Here is a 23819-nt window from a genome sequence, read left to right on the forward strand (position 1 = left end):
CCATGGCTCGACGCAAAAAAATATATTGCTCTTGGTGTGTTGAACAATTATTCTGCATGAAAAATTACAGTTGTTGTAAAAGAAAAGAAGATAATTTATGTCTCAAATGTGACACTGTGCTACACCTTTTACTTTTTTATTACAGTGGAATCCTGATTTTTCTAACCTCCAAGGGAAACAAAAATTGGTTCGAGGAATCGAGGGTAAAAATGCAGTCTTTGACTAAAGAAGAGAAACGACTTTTGCTTCGAGTTATAAGGAGTGTCAAAAAAAATTAAGGGTTCGAGAAATCGGGACTCCACAGTACTTTGTCTAAGGAAACATTTCACTACCTTTTTACTTTTTGAACGTAATATGATCACAGACAGTGTAACCAGCCACAAGCGAGCAAGCAGTGTCTATTTTTTCCTAGCATGCAATGCAAAAAATGAGAGATCTAGATAGAGTGGCAATAGCCTCCTATGCAGTCACTTTTAGGGGCTAAAGTGTTTTGCTAGCCTCTAAAAACAACTGTGTGGGAGGCTAGTGCAACAAGCGCCTACCATGTTTTTCCCTGATTTGCATAATTCTTATTTCTCCAGTAGCATGTAGGATTTCAGGAACAACTAGATTCATAATTGCATGTACTTGGGCTTCTCTTTATATGAAAATAAATTTTCTTTACATAATTTAAGGTGGTAGAACTGCTATAAACAGGTCCGTTTTGAGAATAAATTTCACAGATGTACAAGGACTTTTCGAAATAAAAACTACATAGGCTTACTAAATCTATGTCTGAGGTGTCAATTTTCACACCTTAGGTGTGAATTTGGAAATTGATTGCGGGCTCATAAAACTAGAGATTGCCGGTTTACTATTTTCCTTTGATAGTTACGGAAATAATTTAATTTGGGGCTGATTTATGACAAAAACATCTAATCACCTTAAAATACGGGGTATGCTGGTATTTATTTACGAAGATATAGGGTTAGATATATTTTTATGTGTCCTTCAACTTTGAACAACCATAATTTTGACTTAAATGTCTCGTTCATACCGGGCATTTAAACAACGTTTCCCCAACATAACACAAACAAACGGTGCAAATTTTACGGAGATCTGATAATTCTACACCGTTTAATTGCAGGTACCTTTCTACGTTGTCTGTCACAGCAGCGAAATAAGCAATTTTAATCAGCAAAATTCGCCCTCGAATGCTTGTTTTTTGCTACGCCATATTGAATTCTCATAGGTAGACCGCTGTTCAATGTGTCCAAGGGAGCATTAACACAATTGCTATGCAAAATCGAGGGATTTTTCCAATTGCTGTCGTAAAAAAACATGGTGGCGTAAACAATTGCGAAACGCATAGCAACGCTGTTGCGAAAGAGACTTCATGCTGCGTTTTGGCTTTGACTCAGCGAGGGTCAGACATCAAAACAGCTTCCTCGTAGACTTTGAAGGGCTAAACAAAGCATTGGAATTAGGAAATGTCCAGGAGTTAAAAGGGAAGATGTTGTACCAAAGAAATATTCCCACTTTTCCCTACAATTTCACTAGAACTGTGAAGGCAGGATCGCATGACGAAAACTGAATTCATGTAAAATAGCTGTCAACGCGATGTCATATCGACTCGGATTGCAGACCGCTAATTATTAACATCGCAAAAAGGCGCTCGTAGCAACCAACTTCGGCCTTTATTTTCTCCGCTCCTAGCTTAAAACAAACCCTCATCTCCTGCATTTGTTCTTAACTCATAAATATCTTTTGAAAAACTGAATTTTTAGGTATGGTTTATTTTTGACCTTATACCAGTTCTACTACCTTAATAAATAAATGTCACGCTGAGGTCTGCCCATTGGTTATATTTTAGTTTATATTTAGCGATTACTCTCAGGTAATCTTAAATCAACATGCTGACTGATTGACTCCAGTTTTTCTTGTGTCCCGCCATTACATGGCAGCTTCAAATCACTTTGTGTTACAGAGTCCAGCATTAATCAAAAGAAAACAGCTACAAATTTGCTTCAAAAGCTTTTATCACTTCAAGATTTCATTAAGAAAAAAAAATACTGTATTTTCTCGATTAAACGCCCCCGGCGTTTATTTAAAACTTGCCCTTACGGACCCAGCATTTATTTGAACCCGGCGTTTAATCGGGGTCCGGCGTTTATTAATGAAGTAAAATTTTCATCATTTTTTGACAAGGCTAAAACAACTAATAAACAAACGCTGGAGGGATCCTCGCAATTTTAAAGACAGCGAGCACTACAACAAAAGAAAGTGCGTCAGCCATAACAACAGGAACGTGAACATTGCTATATATTTTCAATTTTGTTTTCGTGTACAGCATACATCGCAGTTAATGTTACGCCAGACTTGTTTGCTAAGCATTTACTAAAATAACAAATTAAAGCAGTATACCGTACAGAACGTGCCATAGCAGTGCTTTTCTAGTGAATATCTGTAGTTGTTGGCTCGACGCAAATAAACGCCGTGACCTAAATTAAACGCCAGGACCTCGAACAAACGCCCCCGGCGTTTATTTAAAAATTAGCAGTTTTGACCCGGCGTTTAAACGAGGCCGGCGTTTACTCGGGGTCCGGCGTTTAATCGAGAAAATACGGTAATAGTCATAGATTACCTTAATTGATTTAAACTAACTCGGACATATCTGTAACACGGATGAACGAATATACATGTAAAGTACTACAGATTGATGAATCTCTCCTGTCGCGCAAACCTAGGTGATCAAAACATGCAATGTTTGTTTGACAAACATGCACAGTTCCATGCTCCAAACGAACATTTCCATTTGTTTAGTCACCACAGTTGTCTGGGAAACTGTCAGCTTTGAAAAGTAAACATGTGTGAAGAAACGGTCAGGCTTCACGGCTGAGCGCAAATGGTAGTAAGCATTTCAAACTCCATAGATAGAGTTTGCTCGTATAAAGTTCATGGACCGGTTCCATTCCAAAGTAGACAGTCATCATACTGAGGAACTACCATGGATTTAGCGAATTAAAAATCACAGTAATGGACCATGATGATATTGTATTGAGTTCAGTGTTCAATAAAACAATGAAACAGACAGCTATGTAGGCTAGATATTTACAAGAAGCTTCAGTTGGTGAAAAACAAAGCAGTGGTGTACCTACCTATCCATAGTCCACCCACTTTGCAATCGTCAGGTGTTTTCAACCCTGGAACTCCTTTGAACTTATGTTCCTTGTTCATTAAACAGTACCCATTTTGACCAAGGAGTGGAAGAAAGATATTTTTGGCAATTTTGACATTTAAGTCTTTTTCTTTAGTATCCACTCCCAGTTTGACTGTGGCTGAAATAACATCATCTGTAAGTCGCCTGAAAGCCTGTTGGTATGACTTGTAGGCTTCTTGTTTTTTAGGCTCAACATTTTCGCTTGCAAACTCCTTGTCCAAAGGGAATAGCTCATTAAATTCTAAGAAATGAAAGGAACCTTTGGATGAACCCTATAAGAAGAAATGGTATCTCACTTAATAAGATTTATAGCATTCTTGTCCATAAATTATTGCACTGTACATGTACTGCTAATTTAATTTGTTATTGAAGATTTTAATAATATAATTTAAAATAATAATTATAGTGCGCTTTTTAACATACTAGGTGATCAAAAGTGCATTACAACAATAAATAACCAAAAAATCTACCATAAAATTTAAAAATAATCACTACAATATTTGTTTATATATACATATCTAAGAAATATTTAAAGCTAATTTAAAAAGATAAGTAGAAATACATGTGATCATGCGGAGGCTTACATGAAGAACGTTCCATAAAGCAGGGCTGCAAATAAATTTTTTACCTTGAAAGGACATGTGTCCGACTAGGGCACCATTTTGGTCGGACAAAAGGAAAATTTGGTCGGACATAACCACAAAGGTACATTTGAAAGAGTAGCGTATAAAAAAGGCAAATTTTATTTGTAAATGATATAGTCAAATGTTGATACAAAAATTTGGCCGGACAAAATGTCCGACCAAGGATGCGATTTCATCGGACATTGGCAAATTTTGGTGGGACATTGCGATTTCATCGGACATTGGCAAATTTTGGTGGGACATTGTCCGATGACCGACAGTTATTATTATATTATAGTTATTTTTCTGATTGGTCAGTTTCTGATACGGTCAAAATTAGACAAAATCTTGCTTTTCTTATTTTTTACAAGAATTGCGGATTAATTCGGCGGCTAAGAGCGAAGTGTTTGTTGAAAATTGCTCGGCTTATAGTTGAGTATACATTGAATCTTCACTCTAACAATAATTATTTTTTGGCGCAAATACTTGGCTATAAGTCGAACCCCTTTCTTACTGAGATTTGGCCAGTTTTTCAGAAAAAAAAAATTGACCATATAAACAACAGGCCGTCTTGACATTAAAACATCTAAATTGACAAACAACAACAACAACAAAAAACATTTCTATGTGTGATTTATTTTGATACCAGTGCCTCCCTCATATGAGAAACGTAGCTGTTTACTTGTTCTTGAAACATATTGCAACATTCTGCCGACCCCACTTTAGAAACCGACAATATGCAAACTTGATGTTATCCGCACTGTAATAGAAGCCAACGAATTTTCTTCGACATCGTAAGACACTGCTGGTGTTTATTTTTGCGTGATCTTGTGAATTCATCCGTTGAATCTAAGTTGTTTAAAACGAAAACATTAATAGTTTTACTTCGAAATAATTATTACATGTTACTTTGGGCGAACAATACTCAGTTCTAATTGAAACAACTCACAAATGAATATCAAGCTGCACATACCTTTTGAGAACAAAATTCGCTTCCGACAAAATTGAAGCCACTGTTACTAACCTCGGTACACTTTCAAAGTGCGACAGTACTTTTATTCAAAACTAGCCGCAATTAAATTCATCTGCTAATATTATCTAAAGCCACGACAAAAATTTCCGGGCGGGTGTTTATTTGAAATTTATAACCGTAAGTTGTCAGCTGCCATTTTGAGCCTCAGAAACGGCGAAATGAGTCCAACAACGCTCAACTATATTTAAAAAACAAAGATGGCTGTAAATCGAATCTCAAGCCTCAAATATTCATACTTTATAAGAAACGATTTGATTGGTTCTTGACCTTGATAATAGCTCCAATCTGATTGGTGTGACATACAAACATACACTGAAACATACATGAATGAAAAACTGAACTTCACATAGCCCACTTGCGCTGACATATAGTTATTTTTCACGAAAATAACTCAAAAAGGAAAAATTCTCGGAGTTTGTTGTTAACTGATAATATTTAAAAACTGACGAAGCATGAAAGTGACTCAGAATGCAGGAAATGGCATTTCTGAGAACTCAGACTCAAAATTTTCCGGGGGAACATGCCCCCGGACCCTCCTAACAAAATTCACATTCACCGTCAATTTTTTGTCCCACTGAGCGTCACTGAAGTCCCGTTACAGCCTTGTGAAAAAAAAAACCAGTTTCTTGCAAAAAAAAAAAAGGAGCGATGATGATGGTACACTACTAATTAACGAAATATGTCAATGACAACATCTGCAACTGTTGTTATGCGGTACTGGTCCTGAGAAACAAGTGACATCGAGACACAGCGCTGTGTTTTGTGCTATGGTTTGAGTGTGGTAAAAAAAAGGAAATTTACTAGAGTATTCAGTGAAGCTCATTGAGAATAGCTACATATGATGTCCACAATCAGCTAAACACATTAAATAAGAGCCTAAAAATTTGGCTGAACTTAGCAGCGATGTTGATCCCCTGCTTTTTCACAAATGCCCTCAACTATCTGAGAGCCTGGAACAGGCTACTATGTAAACAAAATAAAAAGTCTGCATGTGTAAGAAAGAAAGGAGAGAATTATGGCCTGGTCGGGGGGGAGGGTACACTTTTTAAAATAAGAATTAAAAAGTGGGGTCTTATTTTTATATGACAATATTTTTTTTTTGGGGGGGGGGGGGGGGGTTCAGTTTTGATGAGTAGCACAATCACCGTACCCATTTCTGTAACATTGCGGAAAATAATGAAATTTTTAATTTTGGGGTATAATCACTTCTTTTGGTTTATTTGAAACTCATACTTACAAATCTTACTGATTTTTAGGAAAATATTACATTTTTGTCTTGTTAAACTGAATTTTTAATTTACCCATGATCCCTTGCGGGCGTGGTCTTTCCTACAAATTACCAATTTTGTGTTCACTGGTACAAGTAAAAAGTAAAAATGGAATGTTTTGACCTCTAAACAGATCTTTTGGACTACATAGAGGCTAATATCTCCTCATTCAGATCTACTGGCACTCTAAACACTGTCTTTCTACCCCTCTTTACAACATGAAGATTGCTCAATATCCAGAAAAATTAATTTCCCTGAAAAATGTCTCAGGCCTCCCCTGTAACATTCATATCAGGAGAGGTTACTAAGCTTTTTCTTTGACACGAAAGCATGGCGTCTTTGCGAAGTAAACTGCAGATTTCCAAACGCTCTTAGCGGGGTTAATGGCCATACTTCGCTTTCAATATGGCGTCAACATCACGAAAAACGTAGCGACTCAATCAAAAGGTAATATTTTGGCCGTTTTCAAAGCTATGAGGACGAGAGTATGGAAATAACAAGGGGAACTTGTGAGCATTCAGATCTGCTCGGTTTCCTAACCCGATTGTACCTTGTTTGGATCACGGCGGTGAATTAAAAGGTGAGTCCTCAAAAAATATTATTGCGTAATTGCGTTTCAATAAACCGTAGCGACTTCTTTGAGCTATCATTTCTCCGCTTATAGTTGATGCCTTTGACTGATTTTTCCATATGTTAAAACATTGAGTATGAGCATTTAGTTGATATGTTTTTATTCCCTCAGATATCAACTTGAGCTCTACTACGGACAACAACATAGTGAACCTCTAAATTCTTCAACGCAGCGTTACAGGAAGGATACTCCAGAAAGATGAATCCTTTAAATGTGTTTTGATAAACTGGAAATGTTGAAATTTTGCTCAAATGTATTGTTTATTGTGTGTTATCACTAGGTATAATCCGTTTGGCCATACAAGCTTCCTTTTTTATGAAAAATGTTTTTGAAAATTTTTACCGCGAAGATTGTGTTACGAGTTACAGTCAAAATTTGCCCATTTTCTCATCTTTTCCCGTTATTTTTTCAAAAATAAAAATGTAGTTTACCCTTTTTACACTTTTATGGTAATTAACAATGTCAACCACAGCTTTATGCAAAAATCTAGCTTTATTGAAGATGTTTGATAGAATAAATCAATGAAAGTTTTCCTACCACCCCCAAATGGGCATGGTGATTGTGCTACTCATCTTTTGAAACACAAAATGTTTTGAAAAACCATCGCCCCCCCCCCCCCCCCCCCAACGTAATAAACGATTTGTCTTATCAAGTGGAAATTTTTTTCCAATCCAGGCTTGAAACCTACTTTTGCTATTCGAACTATCGCATAATGTATGGGGCTGTGCGGAAATCTTACCTACATTTGCAGTGTTTATAGAACAAACAAGATCTACCTTCTATAGGGAAGGTGAACCGCATGGAATTTAATTTTTCTTGTTTACCTTAAACGAAATATTGACAAGTAGCTTTAGCAAAAGTACTTGCACGAATGACAAATATATCTGGAGCATGCGTGACTCACGCCGAAATCGAACGAGCGGGGTTTTCCCCTTATCAATGACGTAATCAAAATGTGCCAAGGCATGCTCCCATTGTCGCATTACTCGGCAATAAATTATGAATTCCCGAATAGAAGGATTGGCGGTTTAAAAAACAGGAACACAGGATATATTCCTATTAGATAAAAAACATTCCCGACTTAAAATATAAAACCACGTGCAAAATAACAGTTATATTGAGCAAAAGGAAAAACACTGCCCGCTGAATTTTCTCTGGTGCTCAGTCAAGCGTGTCACACAGTTTGCGGCATCCACAGCTATTTTTAGCACGGCCGTGTGAAAATTCACGCTGGAAAGTTTTGCATATATAATTACGAATAAAGGTTTGAAACTGTATTTACTTTGCGATGGAAGCTGTTTCTCTGAGCAGCAAAAATAAATACTTCACTTCTTGGAGACTTGAAAATCCCAAAACCTGTTGAACTCACCTTTTAGAGAAACAACACTGGGATACAGCTGAGAACGTGGACCAACGTTATGCACATGCGTAGAGGTAAAAACATCTTGTTCTAGAATAAATACTACCACAAGGAAAGCAGATGCTCTCTTGAAACAAATATATGCCCGTTCTCATAATTAAAAATTAAAAGTAACGTAGATCCACGTCTTGTTTTTCTTAGTGCGTATGGTCAAATGTTCCACAACCCCTACCCCCTCACACAGATAACTATTGACTGACACTAGTAATTAATAAATTAATATGAATATCTTAATCAAATTAAATTAACAATTGCTAGAACCGAAGCCCAGCCATTGTTGGCCGAGGTAGAGGCCCGGGCCCTGATTAACCGACAAAACTAAAAAAAAAAATACACGGCTTGCAGAACACGAACTGCTGGGGCTCATGCCCCGCGCGGTTAAAAATAAATAAAATAAATAGACTGCAGAACACGAACCGCTGGGGCTCATGCCCCACGCGGTTGATAAAGTCTTGCTGTTGTTCGTCCGTTGGATGTATTTAACAATTATCCTGCGAAATCGTGCGGAATATCGCCTGATACTTAGCCGACGAGGCTGTAGGCCGAGTTGGCTAAAATCAGGCGATATTCCACAAGATTGAGCAGGATAATTGTTTTATTATTGAACACATTGATAACAAAGCACAGACGGGTTTATGGCAGAAAAGCTGAAGGCGATCTAATTTGTCAAAAAAAAAAAAAAAACAGAAAAAAGAAACTTGTAACATTTTCCCATGTGCCGACCGGGATGAATGAAAGTGGCAGCTTTGTTCAAGTTTGAATGAAATCGAGAGCGTTTTGCATCAAGTTAAAAAATTGAGTACTCGTCTTGTGTGCCAATCGCTCCGGCAAAATTTTCTACAAATCTCTAGCCTCAAAAGCTAAAACCAAACAGTATTTTGAAGCTGCGAAGAATTTGTTGTGTCAGCTGGGCTGAGCTAAAAGACTGGAAAAGCTTTTCAACGATTCCTCGGGTGAGTGTTTCTTTGTTTACTACGCATGCAATTTCATGATCTTTCCTCAGTGTTTTGACAAACGCATCTAGTGCCTTGTTGCTTGCAAGAACTCTGGATCTTTTATGAAACTAAACGGTTTTTCAAGTGGGTCTAGATCTGATGTTTCTAAGAATAATTACTTTGTACACCGTCTATCTTTTTGTCTGCCAGAAAGCTAAAATTTCTCGAGGCACTTCAGTGCGAGCTCGGATTTTTTTCAGGTGGTTTTCTCCATCTCTTCAAGACGAGTCGAGATCTCTGTTTAACGGTTGCGAGAACCAATCTAAGGAAATACATCCACTGTTTGTAATTTCTGAGCCCTAGAATACGGGACAATCCAAAAGTGTTTCAAAAACAATACTTTAACATACGTTTTTGCTGAACTGTCAGCTTAATTTGCCAGTTCATAAATAGAAAGGAAAGCAGTAAAAGATTTTGTACAAACGATTACAATTCTTATTTAACAGCAAACTTGGTTGTCTTTGTTGTGTTCAGTATAAAACAGCGTTATTTATAGTTTGGTGTTCTTCCGAGGTCGTTACTTTTTGAAAGCGCTCTGCCATTTTTCTCCCGGACGCATGAAAACTACGTATATATATCGCAGGATATCTGTTGTGTGCGGACGACATATATTGAGCTCGCAATGACCATATCACAATGTGTTGAATAATAAATCACAATATGTCTGTTCCCTCGTGAAAACAGTTCAAAGACCTTTAATAAGTACATTTAGATCTAGACATAAATTCTTCTGCCACCTACATTTCGACCAGAATAACCCGGCCTTAACTTCGTCAGGGTGAATAACTGAACCGTACGCTACACATGCCACCAGTACACTGTAAACTATAACGAGATTTAAAAACGCGCTACATAACTGTAACGAGGGTTACGTTTTTTTCGCCAACGAGTAGTTTCGCCAACGTCGAGTCGTGCTCACGCTTAAAGAACGAGAAATTTTTGTGTTTTTCTTCTGTAGTATAGTGATAGTTAATTCGGGATTTGCTCAGCATTATTTCAATTTAGTGCAGCTGATTCATCACTATCATCTGCGTTGGAGAACAGACAACTCGGCGAAAAAACCAGTTGATGTAACACTGTAACAAAATATATCAATAAAAAGATAATGTCTCATGTTGCCTTACTTCGATGAATTCTGGATGAAATTGAGTTTTGGAGAAAGGCACACCCCAACACATTGGATCCTCGTCCCTGACGTATCCAAAATACACTCCTTCGACGTCCATTTTACGCTGACGCGACGCTAGGAGGTGAACCACGACAGAGCGCAAAAACTGCTGATTGGTCAATAAATAATGACGTAAAGCGAGTTACTTTTCTGATCTGCGGCTGCGCAAGGCTGCTCACAGTAATTAGAAATCGATCGACAGATAGACGATTTCACATTTTGATTATAAACCAGGGTGTGCTCTTGGAAAGATGCAGAACACATCAGGGCAGAACTGTTATTCGTAATATCAGTAACACCCGTTTCAGGGAAACGTGGATGACAAGACCTTTTTATTTTGCTACGTATTCTTCGCACAAGAGACCACACGGGACGGCACGACGGTGTAAAATCTGCAAGCTCAATTATTTTTCTTGCCGTTGTGCATTTTGTTTTTGTGGAGAGTGAGTCCTCCAACTGATTTGCAAATCTTCCCACAACCATCCTGGTCACAGATATAAACTTTTCTTACGGCAGCCCCAACTGGTTGGGGATGAACCGCGTGAACGGTGGCGGAAGGCTTCTGCGTTCACTGCCAAGGAAGGAATATCCCATAGACAGTGAACGCTGATCTAATGTAACATCCAGTGCTGGGAAGTAATATGGCTGAAAGAAAAGGTAAGTTAAACATGAGCAATCATGTTCTGCATCCACCTTACAAAATGCTCTCTTGTGTTCTCCTGCACTCCAGATAACCTGCATAGTTACAAATTAAAATGAGGATCATCATCTTGTTTTGTTTTTGTTTTTTTTCTGGGGGGGGGGGGGGGGGGGCTAGTGTAAAAACATTTCCAAGTTTCTTCTTTTTACCAAAAAATACTATTGCACAAGTAAACTGAACAAACTGGAAATTTAAGCATGTTCCTGTTCTTCATACTGCACTGTAAAATATATCTGCACGAGAATAGTGCACACCTGAAATTTGCAATTTCCTCGTGGAACCTTAACTGTTTGTCCAAGGGTGTTCCATACTTCAGTAAAGAGGTCAAACAGGTATTTTGCTGACTTCAGTGAGAGCTCTGTAGTATTTTGATTTCCACTGCCTCTCAGGTAGGTTGGCAAAAACCATGTGTTGAAGCCTGCGTCAAAATGCCTTGCCCTAAGTGCATGTGCAATTGTAGAAATGAGTCTTGGCAGAGCCCAGATGGGTACACAACTATGCGAGAAAGAATGTATTTTGCCAAAAATTATATACATGACTGATCAACTACCCTGCAGAACTGGGAGGCATACATGTAGTTAACAGTATTTTAAATGATAGTGGTAGGCAAATTCTAAATACTGTTTGCAGTGGCTTATATTGTCAGATACATCATCACAACCCAAGTACATGTAACCTGCTCTTAAACTTAGCTAAGAGAGTTTAAAGTATAATCAAAGGCTCCTAAGAGCTAACTCATTCATCCATATAACCAAAATTGTGGTGAAAATGTGATCAGTTGTTGGAGATGTTGAAGCTACACTCCTTATCCCATGCAACCAAAATCGAGATTAACATTAAGGTCTCTAGCTGTAATTACAAAATGTTTGTTGTTGGGTTGATTAATTGATATTGGGGTTTTACGAGATAGAAAATATTTTGCTATTTTTGTCCCATGAATGGGAGTTTGAGGAAGGAGACACAAAACAGAGTATTCACTGCAAAACCTGTTCAAGCAAGTAGAATGCTATATCCTAACACAACATCTAACTTTATTTTCCTCAAATTGAACAATACTTAATGTTAACAAGCTTAATCTACAAAATGTTTGAAAGTTGCTCTTTAACTTTATTTATTAACATAGTTAACACTCAGATGCAGTGATTAAATAGGAAAATATGCAATTATACATACTTTCAGATATACCTGATCAAATCTTACATAGAACTGAAACTAAATGCTAGCAGTAATCTGCAACAGATAGTGGAAATCGACAAAAGGAAATGCAACCTCTATACAGTTCCTACAACTACAAGATTGAGGTTGTTATTTAATTGTAAGTAACAAGAACACAGCATTTCTTAACAACAATCAAGGAAGTGTTAATTTTTCTGTGGCAAATTTTATCTTCTTTATGGGTAGAAGTGTTGCACATATCTTGCTTGTATTTAGTTTTGTGACATGTGTTTTGATAGGGAAACTTTGCAAGTATAGTAACATTCTAAGGGCCTCTTGATATTAGCTCGGTAACCGGGACGAATTCTGGGGTGTGTTCATATGGGAATTTTCAGCCCGGTTTACCGGGATGAATTCAAGAAAGACAATCAAAATTGTGGAACATAAATTTGTATTGTTTGCAACTTTCAAAGCTTTCTCTACCCTTGTAACTTTACTAATAAAGCTAATTCACATACTTGTAAAGTGGAAATACTTCCAAGATCAAAACTATGCCACTTTGTTGGCCGCAATGTTTTGAGAGCGAAGCTATTTTGTTTAAAAACTTTCATCATTGTCACTGGGCTGGAGTGTTCATATGGGAAAATTTTCATCCTGGTTACCGTGATGTGGGCTGCAAAAACTGAGATCTCGGTTACCGGGCCAGCTCAGCCTCTGTACGGCAATTGTATCGCAGGGCCTTGTACGGCAATCTGTATAACACATGTACGCGCGACCGTGGAACCTGATCGAAGTTTGCGCTGTAAAAACAGATTTAGCCAGATTGTAGGTCGCTTCACTTTTTATGTATGTGTTGTAAGTTTTAAAGCAAATGAAATAATCGTCAACAGAGAGAATTTACTTACCGAAATGACGTGTGAAAGAGAGTCAAATATTCCTACCAAAAATGGCTTCCTTCTCTGGCACGGAACACGAGGCGATGAGACCCAATGGACAAAAACAGCCCCTGGAGGGGACGGTACGTACGCGGGCTCATTTTCGGAGTAAGAAGAATGTCTTGGACTAATTTTATTTACTGAATACCCACCTTAAAAATATAAATTCCCTCACGGTGTTTTGCAATCATTTAATCACGGTGTTTGCAATCTTTAATTAGGCTTGTTTTGTTTGCTATTCGTGGCAAGTTGACTTATTGGTCAGCGGTTGTTCAAATCCAACCAAGTTTTACGTCACTTCCGCTATTTTCGCTAACGACGTCACATCCGTCTACGCAGATTTTGCTAACGCCGTTTTGCCCATCTCTGCAAAAACTCATCCATTGCTTCGCAAGCTCCGCAATGAATGAGTTAAAAATGTAATATTCATTGGTTGTCCTGTGTTTTTCACTCTCACTTTATTAAAATCATAATGAGGCAAATCTTTGACACTCAAATAAATATTAGAATTAGAAGGTATAAGAATTCTGTCTTACTGTCGTAATACTGAATGAAAATTTTCCACTTTTTTCTCCGTAAAAATCTGCAGAACCTGTTGGATCCTCTCACCAAGGTCATTGTTTTGGGAAATATGGAACAGAAGGTCACTCAGTTGGCACGTGTTGCTTTGTCATAGTTTCTGTGCCGAAAGTTGATGAATATCATTGATGCTTTCAGCATTGACTTCAGCCAGGCGTCAAAGTTCCCACCACGAAAGAATGTTGTGTAGAAAAAGAAATTAAAGCAACTTATCTCATCAAGTAGGTTCACCAGCATTCCATGAGAAGTTTTTCCTTTTGAGGTTTTTTATAAAGTGTCCATTCTTAGACCTAACATGTGACTGCTTGAAGGAATTTTAAGATGGTTCAGTATTATATTTTTATTTCCTGAATCATTATTTTGTGTCTATTTTTATTACACGTTGAAAGTCCAGCAGCAACTGCAACTACAATTTAACAGGAAAATTGAAACCTTACAACACTGAAGAATATCTCTGACTTAAAGAAACATGGCTTGTTATGGTGAAAGATATTTGGAAATGCACTGAATAGTCCTAAGCACAGGGTTGAAAAGTGTAGTTGTGAGAGTGCTCTTCTTCCACTAGTGTCATCAGGGTTCACTTGAGAATTTTCCTGGTTAGAGCTTTTTGCATAAGTTTCATGCCAGTTTTTGTTGTTGTCGTTGTTGTTGTTTCTTGGCATTAGTTTTTATGAACTTAAAAAAGTAGTTAAAATAGTCCAGTTCTTGATTGTTGTTTAATTTCAATTCAGTTATTTATTTTGAACAATGGTGAGTTCAAGTCATTTGCAACTACAGCCTGTACCTTCATTGCCAGATGCACCTTTTTTCTGACATGACTCATGTTTGCTTTTGCTAAATATTTCTCGCAGTTGTTTATTGTATGTGGATGGCAACTGTACCCAAGTACCATACCAGACATCAAAGATGAATTTCAACTGCAATCCATTTGCTTTCTGCATGGGACAGTTTTTCTACCAATTAAATCAAAATGGCATACAGTTGAACATCTACTCTGTGAAGGAATTTGTTGAAGGCTTTCTCTTTGTATTCAAGATTGATAATAACAAAATCAGACTACTTGTATCTCCATCATAAGGAAAGGTGTTTGTCTCCTCATAGAAGAATTTCTATAATAAATATTTACATGTATAAATGGGATGCTATGGAAAAATATTAGTAATTATTATTAGTTGTGTCAAACAGAATGCAATAAGTAACAGGATTACTGGAAGTTTCCATTCAGTAAATGAGATATGGGTAATAGTACAATTTTTGTATAGAAGCTGGGTGTGTTCCATCCTTTTGCGACTTCTTCAGGGTTTATTCTAGAAATTTTGCAATGAAGGCCCTCCTTTGTAATTTTTTTGGGGACCTTTTGTCTAGAAAGAGGGCCCAAGAGTAGGGGCCCCATAAAAGATATTTGAACTTCTTTGTACAGTCTATTCTGAAGCAGCCAGTAAAGCCCAGAAAAAGAATGCAGAAACAAACACAAAGGAAACAAATTGCAAAAATCTTGCAAAGCCACGCTCTAGAATAAACCCTGCTCTTTACTAATAGTTAAGTACACGACAATCTTATATCATTTACAGTGAGAAATCACAAGTTTACTTCTAGTTTTATTTATAATCATTGTTATTTGTTACAGGTTCATTCTGACAGTGTATACCTGATTTCTAAAGAAGCTAAGGCTGTGCAGTATAGCAACTACCCGTGTCCTTTGCAGACTTGTCCTTTTCGTTGTTTGTGTTTCCTTTTCCTCATTAAAGATTGCGTGGAAGATGTCGTCAAAAAGCTGAGGAGCATGGCTTTCGCAAAATTTCTTCATTTCATCTGGACTGTAGAGGTGTTCTCCACCTTGAGAATAGTGCTGGACTAATGATCTGTGGAACTGCTGCACAAGGGTGCTAAATGCTGTGTCTCCTTAATAAATGTCAAAATGTAAAGCAATATTTTATTTCCATATTCAAAGGCAAATGTTTCTTTCAAATCTGTTAATTTTTCTTTGTAACAATTATTTTACATTTTACTGGTAGCAGTCAAATGTTGTGGGGTAATGTTATTATCCATTCAGGGCTGCAAATAACTAACGGGCAGGCGCCGGTCACGTTGTCCGGTCAAACATGTTTTTGCTCGGACACTACCCGTTTTTGGCCGGTCAAATTTTAACAGTCGTAACTCTTGCGATAGTGAAACCAAATTGCACAGTAATCCTTTTATAACTAAAAAACAACTGAATCCAAGTCGGTTTGGCAATAAAAATTACAAGTTGATAGTTTTACTACTCTTTACTGCACAAGCAGCCTCGCATTTAGTACGTGGAACGGTTACGCAAGATACATGTACAACCGCAATTGTCCGATTTGCTTTGCATCTGGCAAAATCACTTACAATTAAATATAACACTTTGGCAATCGACACATCATTTCTACAACTGAACTTTAAGTAAAATGTGCAGAACATATTAAAGCTGAAGGGTTCAATCGATCTCTTAATTAATTTGAAAAAAGAAGTTAACTGAAATGTAAACTTAAACAAGAAACACTTAACTTTAATTCATATCGTCTAAGGGTTTCGAAATTCGGCAGCACGGTATGTAATTGTATTAAATGCATGGCGTCTTATTCCAAGTACAACTGTTGCGCTCGCTGACTTTCTTCCATTTAGAATCCCTTTAAGACAACTTTATTCTTCCACTTTTTGTGTTATACGCTCCATTTTTGAGTTGCATCGAGTGATGAAATCACCAGAAAGCTTAGTAACCAAGCATGTTTTGCAGGGTGTGCCGGAAGTAACGTATAGTTTGTTTTCTTTTCGCACTTTGCAACAAATGCTACGTGGAGTATTCTCGGTGCAGCGAGACTATTCTTCGTGAGTGTGCTTTCCGATCATTCAATCAATCAAATAATCAATCACTTTATTTAAGAGTCAATCATGCTATCTAGCCAAAGGCAAAACCCTCTACTAATTGGGAACACTTAAAGTAAATAAAATAACGGTCGCGTTGCGGTCGCGACAGGACTTGATGACATCGTGGAAATTTGCGACTACCGGGAATTTCTCGACCACTAATTTGTCTATAGTTTTATCATAGTTAATTCGTTTTGTTTTCTTTCGGAAACATGAATGTTGTCCCCCGTGATTATCAAATCGCTGAAAATTAAAATTTCTCTGAACGAGTCGGTAAAGGACCGGACAAGATGTCCGGCAATCCAAGGATTTGTCCGGTCAATACCTAATTTTGACCGGACATTGTCCGTTGACCGGCCGTTATTTGCAGCCCTGCCATTCTTCTCATTATTTCATTAAACAGAATCAGGTGTTATTATTTTGATGACCGTTTTGATAAGTAACCCATAGAAATATTATTACTTTGGGAGGGTGGCTGTGTACCACCCCATTAGGGCCATTTCATTTGAAGTGTGAAGTTTACTGCTCACTTTTTTGTATTTAATGGCCTTAGTTTTTTCACTTCATAGGCAGTTTGACTAGTGCCATTAGCATGGCATGATAGCAATAAATAGGTTACCTTTAATTTTCTTTTGAAGCATGGTGTTTTCCTCTTTCAATTCACTGTTCATTTCTTGTTGCTTTATTTGAAGTGCCATTAAAGAGGCGTTGTGACGAGTAATTTCTGTCAGGAAACAATCCTTTCAGTGTTTAATGATGGAATTATTGGTTGCTCCTTTTCATATTAGTACAAATTTCATTTATATTTCACATGAATAACAACCATTGTTATTCCCAGTAATAATTTCATTTTAAAATCTTGTAACATTTTAGTCCTTGGAAATAATTTTGTTCATTCTTAGTTTATAGTTGTATCTAGATTGTTACCTCTGAAAAGCCCCTTGAGGGGTAGCCTCCCACGCAGACGTTCTTAGGGGTTCGTCACGCGTTTCTGTTCGTGGGGCAGGAACGCGTGACGAACCCCTAAGAACGCCTGAGGCTACTTGAGGGGAGGGGTTAAAAAAAAAATTAAAGCCCTTTGTTTTGTTCCATTTCTCATACCTTTTTGGGAGGGATGTATCCCCTCTGCTGACAAATCCTCTCGTCTCTATCTGCGAAAGGTAGATGTTCCTCGCAGACGAGAGTTCCAGTGCGGCTTTCAAAAAAATCAAAAACTGAAAACAACCGGTGGGGGCATTTTACAAGAGTACCTTTGCAGGCACCGCTACGACAGGGATAACAACAATTCGACTTGTTGAAGTAGTATTAGTCTGAACGTCGTATCGCGTATTGCTTTTTGCACAACACAACTTCGTGTAAAAGCCCACAGGCTCGTGCGTTTTCCCTGGAAACAATGGACAAATTTACCCAACAATCACTGGTGCCAGATGTCTGGGCATTTTTTCTCAGTGTTCTTGGGGCCTTCAGACATTGCATGACTAATTAGTTATTGTTTGTTTTTTTTACGCAAACGGAAACTCCATGACGACTGCAAAACGGTGACTTGAGCAATCACTCGGTACACAGATAAATAGTCAACACACTTTAATAAGCCTCCAGAAATTAAGTTAAAAGGCAAATAAAGTCAAAACCTCGAAAAACTACATTTTAAAACGTCAAAAGACACAAATACATGAAAACTTGCATATTACAGTTAAAAATAAGGCTTAAAATAAAAGTGGCCGCATTGCTAAAACATTACGTTCTCAAAGTTCAGCCTTCAATACTTACAAAATCCAAAAACTTGCAAAGAAGAAGCCTCCGTTTATCCTCTGTAAGCATCAGAACAAACGTTCAACTTTAAAAAGCTTTTGCAAATTTTCATAGAAACGAAAAAAAAGTCATATTTGATATGTTGCACGAAAGGTGTTTATCCGTGACATTTCTCTTTTTCGACCTTAAAGAGTAAGCGTAGACCTTAAGAAATGCAAAAATCCGTGCTTGCTTTGAACAAAATGAATGCGTTAAGTCCTCTAAATGTCGCTGGTGTAGAACTACAACTATTAAACCGATGTTTTCATGAAATGCTCCACAGCTTGCTCGGAAGATGGCGGACTATAATGTAGAATTCTGAAGTTCTGAGAGCAAGGACAGCGGCGTAACGGCCTTTCGCATGACGTGTCTTATTTTGATTCGTCGTCCGCCATTTTGAAAATCGAATGGCGGGAAGAAGACCGGAATCTATTGCGCATGCCCAGCGGTTTTTGCGCTCTTTCGTGAATCTGTCGTGAACCACCACACAGTGCACCGGTACAGCGGTGTTACTCGTCACCATGGTGATCGGAAAGGAGTGGATTACCAGCCAATGAAAAAGGTCTCCAAGATTTATAGGGTTTTGGATCTTGTGATGGGTAAGAATACGGTACTTTTTTTATTTTCTTTACCCTCTATCCAGGCGATTCGTACCCAGGGACGATTTGTAATCAGTCGATTTGTACCCAATTTCCGACTATTCGTTCGAATTGCTGGATTCGCTAGCATTGTTTTCTAACGAATCAGCTAAGCAGTGAACCGTCGCAGGTGATGATATGCAACATGCTAGCTTTGACTGCCCTGAATAATGTGAGTTTTTACTACTACACTTTGCTTGATTTTAATAATTCAAAGTTTAATGTCAAGCTTGTCAAAAACCATTTACCTTCATTTAAGTTAACAGTATGAAGGCAATGCTCTTTTACAAACGGAGACAAAAAAAATGCTCAGTCTGCAGTCTGCACGGTTTACCTGACCGTGCAGAATCAGTTGCAAAAAAGTCCAGCATACTCTTGACTAATAACTCTAGTGTTTAATACTACCCTAGCGAGTGAAAACAAATGTTCTATCGAGAAAGTGCTGACAGTTGATGGTTAGGTGTCTCTTTAAAAGTACTGAAAAATGTGTTTTAAAAAGGACAACACAATACACGAAAAGAAAATGTGAAAAGTAAGCTTGAGGACAAAATTTATTTATTACAGTGAATCTCACAAATGTGCCCCACAGAAGAGATTGGAAATTCTGGGGGCCAGGGAGATTCTCACAGACCAAAAAAAAAATTAAAGAAATGTATGGCCTTTAATTCGAATTTCCAGATGGATGAGGGTTTCTTATTTAAGAAATCCCTTCCATGGGGTAGACCTACATTTTGGAGCCACACAATGGTCTGGGACTCATGATCAGGTCAAGTGAAAAAAATGATATCAAAGCTAAGTTTAAATGTATGCATTTTTTTCAGGTTCACTTCACATTAATACCTTTCACTGAAGAGAGAACTTGACTGTACAGTTTGTGACTAAATCTGAAACTTATAAGGCTAACTGTTTAAAGCCCTGGCCAAACGGGAATTATGTTTGATGACCAAACATTATCAAACATTGTTCGGTGATCAAACATTTTACCGTTTGGCCAACTTGTCTGATGACGTTTGATCGCGTTTGAACTCCATCAAACATGCGATCAAACAACATCAAACATTTCTTTTGTTCTGATGTTTGTTGTAATTGGTGATGTTTGGTTCATTTGGCCAGGTGAATCAAACATGTTTGGCTGGCAGATTCCGCCACAACTCCCTGTGTTCTGATGTTTGACAATGTTTGATAAAACATGTTTGATGATGTTTCATCATCAAACATTTCCTGTTTGGCCAGGGCATTAATAGTAAATCACAACCAGCTTATGTATGCAAAAGTCTATTAATATTTATTGCAGTCAGAAACCCATAAGGGGTTGAAACGTGCAACTTTCCTTTGTGCACTTAGAAACAAGCTTCCGAATATTCAATTTATTCAAAAAATAACCCAAGAGAATTTAACCAATCAAAATTGCAATAGGAGCTGCTGCAGATCCTCTCCCGCAAATTCAAGCCTTTGCAAGGAATCGCCTGTAGTCTGCCTTTTTATGTCTCTTTCACTATTGTTGTTGCAAAATTCAAAGAACTCTTACTGTACGTGAATTCGTCTCAACAAACAAGGTGCTGGATGTAAGCAATGTATAAGAAGGTAATTGTCCTGAATATAAACATCGAAATGGTCAGCTTCATTACATTTACAGCACATGCTAACGCACACGAGAAGGCTTTTTTTTTTGACAACCTAAGTAAAATAAAGTTAACTTTCGTTTCTGTCAGTACTTTAAAAATTTTTACTAAGACACAGTTAATGATTAAAAGAAATTCTTTAGTGTCTGTACGAAGTTTTCAGCTTCAAGGTTGGAATTCAAGTAGTTGGCGTAAAAGAAAAATTTCATTGCGTGTGTCGCTACGTGTATAATGCACGCGTACAATCTTCATGTTTCCAAATATGGTATTTAGCAAAACTGAATTTTCCAACGCTGTGAACGCACGTTACACCTTTCAAACCCTTATGGGTTTCTTGTACAGTGCAGCAATTGGATGGTGATGAAAATCATCGGCTACTTTGCTTAGAGAAGTGGGCAGAAGGATTCTTTCAGACAGTAGGTCACTCAACTTAAGCCAGATGCCTAACGAGCTGTCAATGCTTAAGCTTCCTTGCTTTGCAGTTGGTTGGTTTTTTGACCCACAAATCCACGAGAAAACTAGTAACAGTGTTCTTTGGTTTCCGTTGTTTCCAAGGATTGTAGCAATTTGAGAATGTGAATGAGTTCACTTTAAGGTCAGGCTGAAAAAGTTGCAGGAACAAATATTCTTCTGTTTCATTTGTGAAAAACTTTCACAGCAAATAGACTAATCTGCAGTGATGTTATAGTGAAAGTTGAGGGTTACAAATTAATCATGTAACCTTACCTTTTATATCCAAAGGTGCATCATGGTATCTGGCCTTTCTACAAAACTGTTGCTCCAGTTAAGTCATATAATAACCTTTAAGTGCAGTTGGCAATTTGTTTTATTATTGTTAGTGCGACTGCGTGTGTAGTTTAGGTGATAATAAATTTAACAGAATTGTCCAAACTATTTATTTTTTGATTTATTTAAGGCTAAACCTCTTTATAAAGAAACCTAATGAGCCATTATACCATGCCCGAGAAATAGGGACCATTAAATTGTCTTCTGGTTGTTCTTGCAAAGCGAAATCAGCACGACCTAGCAATATTTCCGGACTGCTTTTAATAAAACAATTATTCCACTCGCGCTTGTTGGATATGAGATGATTATAGCCAACTCGGCGCTATGCGCCTCGTTGGCTATCTATCATCTCATATCCAACGCGCGTTCGTGGAATAATTGTTAAATATCTTGAATTTTTCCCAAATATCCTATATCCCTACAGGTACTGTATATTCCTGTATTTCCCCCATTTCAGTCTTATCAAATATCCCTCATCTCTATACTCCCTCAAGGAACCCCTTTTAGTTTCCAAGAAGACGTTCATTCTCCCTTTACAGTGTATTTCCACATGTTTACTAAATCTTGGTGTTTTCAACTTTGAGACTCGTACCCAGTTTGTGTCATTTTCCTTGTTGGGCGAGAGAAGATTGGCTACGAGAGTGGATTGAGGCGCGGGGTGTCATGGCAAGGAGCGACAGCCCGCGCGCGCCGACCAGTAATGACCACCTAATACTAAGTGCGCTTTTAAACATTGAAAATGATGTTATCGTGTAAACATCTTATTTAGGATTTAACATGACAGTTTGTAGACTTTCTCAAGTACGTGTTCTTGGCTTCTCGAACACTTTCGGCGCGATTAGAAGTCGACTGGTGGCAAGTCTAGACAGTTCGCAGTTTGCGACAAATTTTATTGGAACACAGACATTTCCTTGTTGTAAAGAGTAACCCTTTGTAACAATATTACAAAATAAGGGGAAAAAATTGAACATTGAAGTCACTCATGCCGCATGTATTGAAAGCAGAATACAATGAATTGATAATAACCTCTCATACTATCCAAAATTATTATGATTGTTATTTTAAAAATTACTATTTTGAGGTAACCTTTTCACATGAGCCCGACGGCGTACAACTCCCGCACTATGCCTATGTCAAGCGTTTTCACAGATCAGTTTGTACTATTTCGCGCGACAGTTTAAATTTCGGTCTACATGGAAATTATGCAAAGCTTGTGATTGGTCAGCAAGGCTCCTGTGACAGTCTGAATTTGAAAAGACTATAAACATTAGACTTTTTCGAAGTCCTTCGCTTCTCTTTTCCGGCCTAGTAGCTCCGGGCACGGAGGCCGATCTCCGTGCTCCACGAGTTCGAGTGGTGGGCAAGTCAGTTGTAAATGTGCGAACGCAGCGTGTGTTTGGGTTTCACCCAGGTCATGTGACCAAAGAGCGCTCATGAGTGGAAGAAGAGTCTGTTGCACTCCGATAGCGCACGCAAAGATCTCTGAGAAACTGCAAGAGGCGCCTAAAATAATATCAACTCGAAAATTAAATTTAAAATCAAAAATATCTTCTTTCTTAAAAACAAGACAAAAAACGGAGTGAAGCTCTGTTTTATTTCTGGGAAAATATTCTACCGCTTTCACACCGTCCAAATAAGATTTTAAAAATAAAATCAGTTGATAAGACTGTTTTTACGCCGTAACGTTTAGACCTATGTATCACATATCTTCTTTGTCATTTTACTTCACCAATTTTATGCCGTTTGTCTTCATCTAATTGACACGCAGCCAATGATCTTTTTCGTCAAGCTCAGCGCTTGTCGTGTGGATTACATGGTCCTGCTTCTGAATTTTAGGGCACCAAAAACTTATATAAAACCACTGTTGGTTTGGGAGAAAGAACGTTACACGTTCGATCTTTAATAGCGCGCACAAACTAAACTGCCTTTATGACGTGTAGTTTTTCACTTCGTTCTGCGACGCGATGCAAGCATAGTTGTGTCGTATTCAGGAAGAAAACATGCTTCGTGAGAAGATGAAACTGTTTTTATTATTTGCGAATTTATTCCTAACATTGTTTGGAACCTCTCTTGCTACTGGAAATCTCAGCAAAGAAGGTAGGACTTGTTTTTCAAATTACGAATCCTTACGAGCGCGGTTTTCCGCATGGCGTAAGCTGGTAGCAACCTGTTAGGGCGCGTGCGAAAAGTCGTTATTTTACTCAGTCTAACAGCTATTTTTCAAGTTAAATTATTAAGCGAATGTCTATTTTGAATTCTCAATACCCGCAACTATTTCGTTTTTCATTAAAATAAATAAAAGTGTTGTCTTAAATTTTCTTTTACCGATTGGCTGAGTGAGACAAATTTCTTTTGTTTGGTTCTGTTGCCATGGCCCAGGAAAAAGG

At 37.8% G+C, this 23819-nt stretch overlaps 1 protein-coding gene and 2 long non-coding RNA genes across 7 annotated transcripts in view; 2 read left to right on the plus strand and 1 right to left on the minus strand.

Moving 5' to 3' along the window:
* LOC146475092 (uncharacterized) overlaps positions 1–22387 on the plus strand; it is a 34848-nt gene extending 12461 nt beyond the window's left edge. Inside the window, exon 2 of the long non-coding RNA XR_014866115.1 lies at positions 21890–22387. This is a non-coding gene — a long non-coding RNA (uncharacterized LOC146475092). The remainder of the gene's footprint in view (positions 1–21889) is intronic.
* LOC146475094 (uncharacterized) overlaps positions 1–23819 on the minus strand; it is a 53937-nt gene that overhangs the window by 9310 nt on the left and 20808 nt on the right. For 3 of the 5 annotated variants that reach the window (XM_085116769.1, XM_085116766.1, XM_085116767.1), the window contains exon 2: positions 3138–3471. The exons of 1 other annotated variant lie outside the window; for it this stretch is intronic. In XM_085116769.1, the coding sequence (XP_084972895.1) occupies positions 3138–3471 (334 nt within the window). Of the gene's footprint in view, positions 1–3137; positions 3472–10293; positions 10445–23819 lie in introns of those variants that run through there. One more of the 5 variants, XM_085116770.1, reaches the window with a different exon arrangement.
* LOC146475095 (uncharacterized) lies at positions 10566–19860 on the plus strand. The gene is made up of 4 exons (XR_014866113.1): positions 10566–10994; positions 13717–13927; positions 15334–19196; positions 19846–19860. It is a non-coding gene; the product is annotated as an uncharacterized LOC146475095 (long non-coding RNA).

The sequence above is a fragment of the Pavona decussata genome, unplaced genomic scaffold (assembly GCF_977016875.1).
Source record: "Pavona decussata unplaced genomic scaffold, jaPavDecu1.1 SCAFFOLD_87, whole genome shotgun sequence".
Classification (NCBI taxonomy): Eukaryota; Metazoa; Cnidaria; class Anthozoa; order Scleractinia; family Agariciidae; genus Pavona; species Pavona decussata.